General features: G+C 41.7%; 1 protein-coding gene across 2 annotated transcripts; it reads left to right on the top strand.

Annotated features, from left to right (window-relative positions):
• The first annotated feature begins 834 nt into the window (after positions 1–834).
• On the top strand, positions 835–3,500 carry LOC109165737 (probable WRKY transcription factor 31). Of its 2 annotated transcripts, none has more exons than XM_019314644.1 (6): positions 835–1,229; positions 1,317–1,415; positions 1,523–1,693; positions 1,806–2,162; positions 2,263–2,376; positions 2,499–3,500. In XM_019314644.1, exons 1-6 carry the CDS (start codon positions 948–950, stop codon positions 3,192–3,194), a joined length of 1,719 nt encoding a protein of 572 aa, XP_019170189.1. In that variant the 5' UTR covers positions 835–947; the 3' UTR covers positions 3,195–3,500. The 2 variants fall into 2 exon arrangements, with proteins under 2 accessions (XP_019170189.1, XP_019170190.1); XM_019314645.1 differs by having other exon boundaries at positions 840–1,223.
• Positions 3,501–4,063: the final 563 nt, after the last annotated feature.

Raw genomic sequence — 4,063 nt, 5'->3', positions numbered from 1 at the left:
ATGAAATTGCAATTCTTTTTCTTTTTAATTCCATACTTACAACCAAACGTCATGTAAGTATGACCAAAATTTTCCTGTTTGCTGAACCACTGAGTCACAAGATGTGGAGAGCCCTTGAAGTTGTAAATTCAACCTTTTGGGAAACGAAGTATGGCCAAAATTAATAACGAAAATAACAATTACCTTTTAATATTATTTACAGAATTTACTTTAGTTATGAATGAAAATGAGAATTGTTCTTATAGTGGCTGCAACTTAATCAATACGCATTTTGAATAGTGGTTGTAAATTTTTTAAGTAATCTAAAATCTAAAAAAATAACAATTACCTAAGTTATGGACAAAAATTATAGTAATCCTTAAATTAAATTAGTAATTACGGTGACGGTAACCAAACAATTACGTACGTTACAAAGATATAAAGCCAAAAGAGTCAACCGGCGGTCTACTTGGGGGATGAGTGACGTGTCGAAACGCTCCTTTTTCAAGAAAAATCGCAGTCGTATACGAATTTACTAATTAAAACAAAAATAATAATAATAATCTACGGCCGAGTCTGCAGTCGCCGGGAAAAAGGTTCTCCGTCAAATACGTTGACTTATCCGGCCATACATACATTTTCCAATTTTCCGTCACGTGGGACGCGCCGCACCGCTCGGGCCGGTGGATTTCTTCTTCCCCTCTCCCTGGGAGCCAGTCAAACACAGTCTTGACTCTCCTCCGATCCCCACCCGCCACCGGGGCCCGCCGCCACCTGTCACCAATCCTGACGCACCGCATGACGTCATTCCCTATTCCCCACTCGCCTTTTTATACCTCCCCTCCCTTCTCCTGTAAAACGCTTCTTAGCCTCTTCACATTATTTTTCACCATCCTAGAGAGAGAGATAGGAACTAAAAAAAAAAATTTAGGATTTTTTCTGTGATATTTTCTTGAATTTTTTGATTTATGGACAAAGGTTGGGGGTTGACCCTCGAGAATCCTGATCGGCGCGCTGGGTTCTTCACGAACAAGCCGGTTTTTGGGTTTAATCTGAGCCCGCGCTTGAATCCGATCAACGGCGGCGGTAGTGGCGGTGGTGCTGGTATGGTTCCGATCAACCCCGCCGCCGAGAAACGTGGGCCGCCCAACGAAGTTGACTTCTTCTCCGACAAGAAGGCTGATATCGTCGTCAAGAAGGAGATAACCTTGCACGGCGAACCCGTCACCAAAGCTGATTTGAATGTAAATATAATCATTTCATTTCTGGGTCGTTGAAAAACCAGTAAAAATCGATGCTTTTTCTCAATTCTAACATTTCCGGTAACTCATTCGCAGACTGGTTTGCAACTGGTGATTGCCAACTCCGGGAGCGATAAATCCACGGTGGATGACAGTGTTTCATCGGATATGGAGGAGCGTCGAGCCAAGAATGATGTAAGAAAACAATCATAAAACCTTTGAACTAACAGTTCATCGTAGGATATATACTTTTTTTTTTTTTTTTTGGGTATCTCGTATTGATAATTCATATGTATCTGCAGCTGTCAGTGTTGCAAGTGGAGCTCGAAAAGATGAACGCCGAGAATCAGAGATTGCGAGGGATGCTGTCGCAGGTTTCCACCAACTACACCGCTTTACAGCAGCATCTTTCGAATCTAATGCAACACCAGAATCAGCAAAGCTCCAGAATAGGAAGCACACAAGATCGTGAGGTACGTAATATAAAATATAATCAGTTCGTTATATTATTGGTTTAAAAGTTTTGTTTTGTTTAGTTTACATCGAGATTGATGCTTATTAATTTTGGTACGATATATGATCTAGGTTGCTGACAGAAAATCCGAGGAAAAGAAGCCTGAGAAAGAAGAACCCACTGTTCCGCGACAGTTCCTGGAGTTGGTTCCCGGCGGCGGTGCTGCGGCGGCGGCTCAGACAGATGAGGCGTCGCAGTCTCATACTACGTCGGAGGAGAGAACACTGTCTGCGGGTTCTCCCAGGAACAACAACACGGAATTGTCGAGGCATAAAGGGATTATTGCCAGGGAAGACAGTCCAGATTCAGAAAGCTGGGCTCCTAATAAACTCCCAAAATTGAATCCTTCCAAGCCTGTTGATCAAGCTGCCGAGGCTACCATGAGGAAAGCCCGTGTCTCCGTCCGTGCCCGATCCGAAGCCCCAATGGTGAGTATATTGTCATATCTTATCTTGGGAGATGCAGATATCAGTGATATATAATTAAAAAAAAAGTTAAGTACTAATAGATAAATTTTGATTATTACAGATTAGTGATGGATGTCAATGGCGGAAATATGGTCAAAAAATGGCAAAAGGAAACCCTTGTCCACGAGCTTATTACCGGTGCACTATGGCCGTTGGGTGTCCGGTTCGAAAACAGGTATGTTTGCAGTTTAACTATCAATTTTTTAGTTGAGATGAAACAGATGTTTCAATTGTAATGATTTTGGGTTGAATTATTATGGTTTTGTGGTTGATCTAATATGGTTTAAATTGTTATAGGTGCAAAGGTGTGCGGAGGATAGGACGATTTTGATAACAACTTATGAAGGTACGCACAACCACCCGCTGCCACCGGCGGCGATGGCGATGGCGTCCACCACCTCCGCGGCGGCGAACATGCTGCTTTCCGGCGCCATGCCGAGCGCCGACGGGATGATGAATACTAACTTTCTTGCGAGAGCAATCCTCCCTTGTTCGTCTAGCGTGGCCACTATTTCAGCTTCTGCGCCTTTTCCAACCGTCACCCTTGACCTCACTCAAACCCCCAATTCTTTGCCTAATTACCAAAGACCCCCAACTCAATTCCAAGCGCCTTTCACGGGAGCCCCTCAAATTCCTCAGAATTACCCTCAGCTCCCCCAGGTTTTCGGTCAGGGTTTGTACAACCAGTCAAAGTTCTCCGGCCTGCATGTTTCCCACCAGGACATCGCCGCCGCCGCCGCGCAGGCGGCGCAGTTGGCTCAACAGCAGCAGCATCCGGCGCCGCCGCCGCAACACCCTTTGTTCGCCGACACGCTCAGCGCAGCCACAGCCGCCATCACCTCCGACCCCAACTTCACCGCCGCCCTCGCCGCCGCCATCTCCTCCATCATGGGCGGTGGTTCCCAGCCAAACAACGCTAATAACGCCTCTAATGCCGCCGCCGCCACCTCCACCAGCAACACCAACAAGACCAGCAGTTTCCCGGGGAACTAAAATTCATTGCTTCATTTGTTCTAAAGTCTTTCTTGGGGGGTATAGATCAATCAACACTTTCTTTACATTACTTTTTTTTTTCTTTCCAAATTTTCTGTCACTTCTGGGGAATTAGGACTACCTGAACTAAGATATTTTCATTCTTTTGTACACTGTTTCTTGTTAGAATAATTACCTGTTTGTTAGTTTTGGGTAACTATACATACACAAAAGTGAAAACATTTCATGTAATTATTCTATACCGTCTCCCTGTTGTGCAAAAAACACCAAAATATTCTCCTTTTCGTCAATTCAATCATATTTTATCAACAAGTCGAGTTTCTGCATTTTGTTCAATATACTCAAAGAAAAGTTTATTTCCTACCGACTAATTATGAATAATGTAAGTTAATTTATTTGTGGTAAAATTATATAAAATTTTTTACTTAAATTTAAAATATAAATATAAATTTAAATAATGATTATTGTGAGATTTTTCTTGAATCAAAGAAAGAATAAAAACAAGGAAACAAAGAAGCAAAATCCAAGAAGATGAAGAAAGGAATAATCAAAGGATATGAAAATGCTTTACAAAAAAAAAAAAAAAAGGATATGAAAATGAGGATTGAAGCAGTCAACAAATCCGGCCATCTTGTTTGACACGTAAAGACCAATGACTATAATTTTGGATATATTTCAAAACTTGGACCGTCATGCCACTTCCTTGCAGTTTCCTTTGATTCCTCAACCATTTATTGTCGTCTGCAACGTCGTATTGCCGTTTGTAGAAAATTATAATAATAATAATTGAATTAAATTATTTAGAGGAACTAATATATATAATTTTTATTTTAACAAAAAAAAAAATAGAGAGAGAGAGGAAAGAGAAA

Source organism: Ipomoea nil, unplaced genomic scaffold, assembly GCF_001879475.1.
Source record: "Ipomoea nil cultivar Tokyo-kokei standard unplaced genomic scaffold, Asagao_1.1 scaffold3069, whole genome shotgun sequence".
NCBI lineage: Eukaryota > Viridiplantae > Streptophyta > Magnoliopsida > Solanales > Convolvulaceae > Ipomoea > Ipomoea nil.
The sequence above is the reverse complement of the archived record's forward strand: the minus strand, read 5'-3'. Positions and strand labels throughout refer to the sequence as shown.

Bases quoted from the DNA above. Each gene is read 5' to 3' on its own strand.
- LOC109165737 (XM_019314644.1), top strand. From the start codon at position 948: ATGGACAAAGGTTGGGGGTTGACCCTCGAGAATCCTGATCGGCGCGCT. The intron at 1,230-1,316 runs ATAATCATTTCA...ACTCATTCGCAG, and splicing joins AAGCTGATTTGAATGTAAAT to ACTGGTTTGCAACTGGTGAT. The intron at 1,416-1,522 runs GTAAGAAAACAA...ATGTATCTGCAG, and splicing joins AGCGTCGAGCCAAGAATGAT to CTGTCAGTGTTGCAAGTGGA.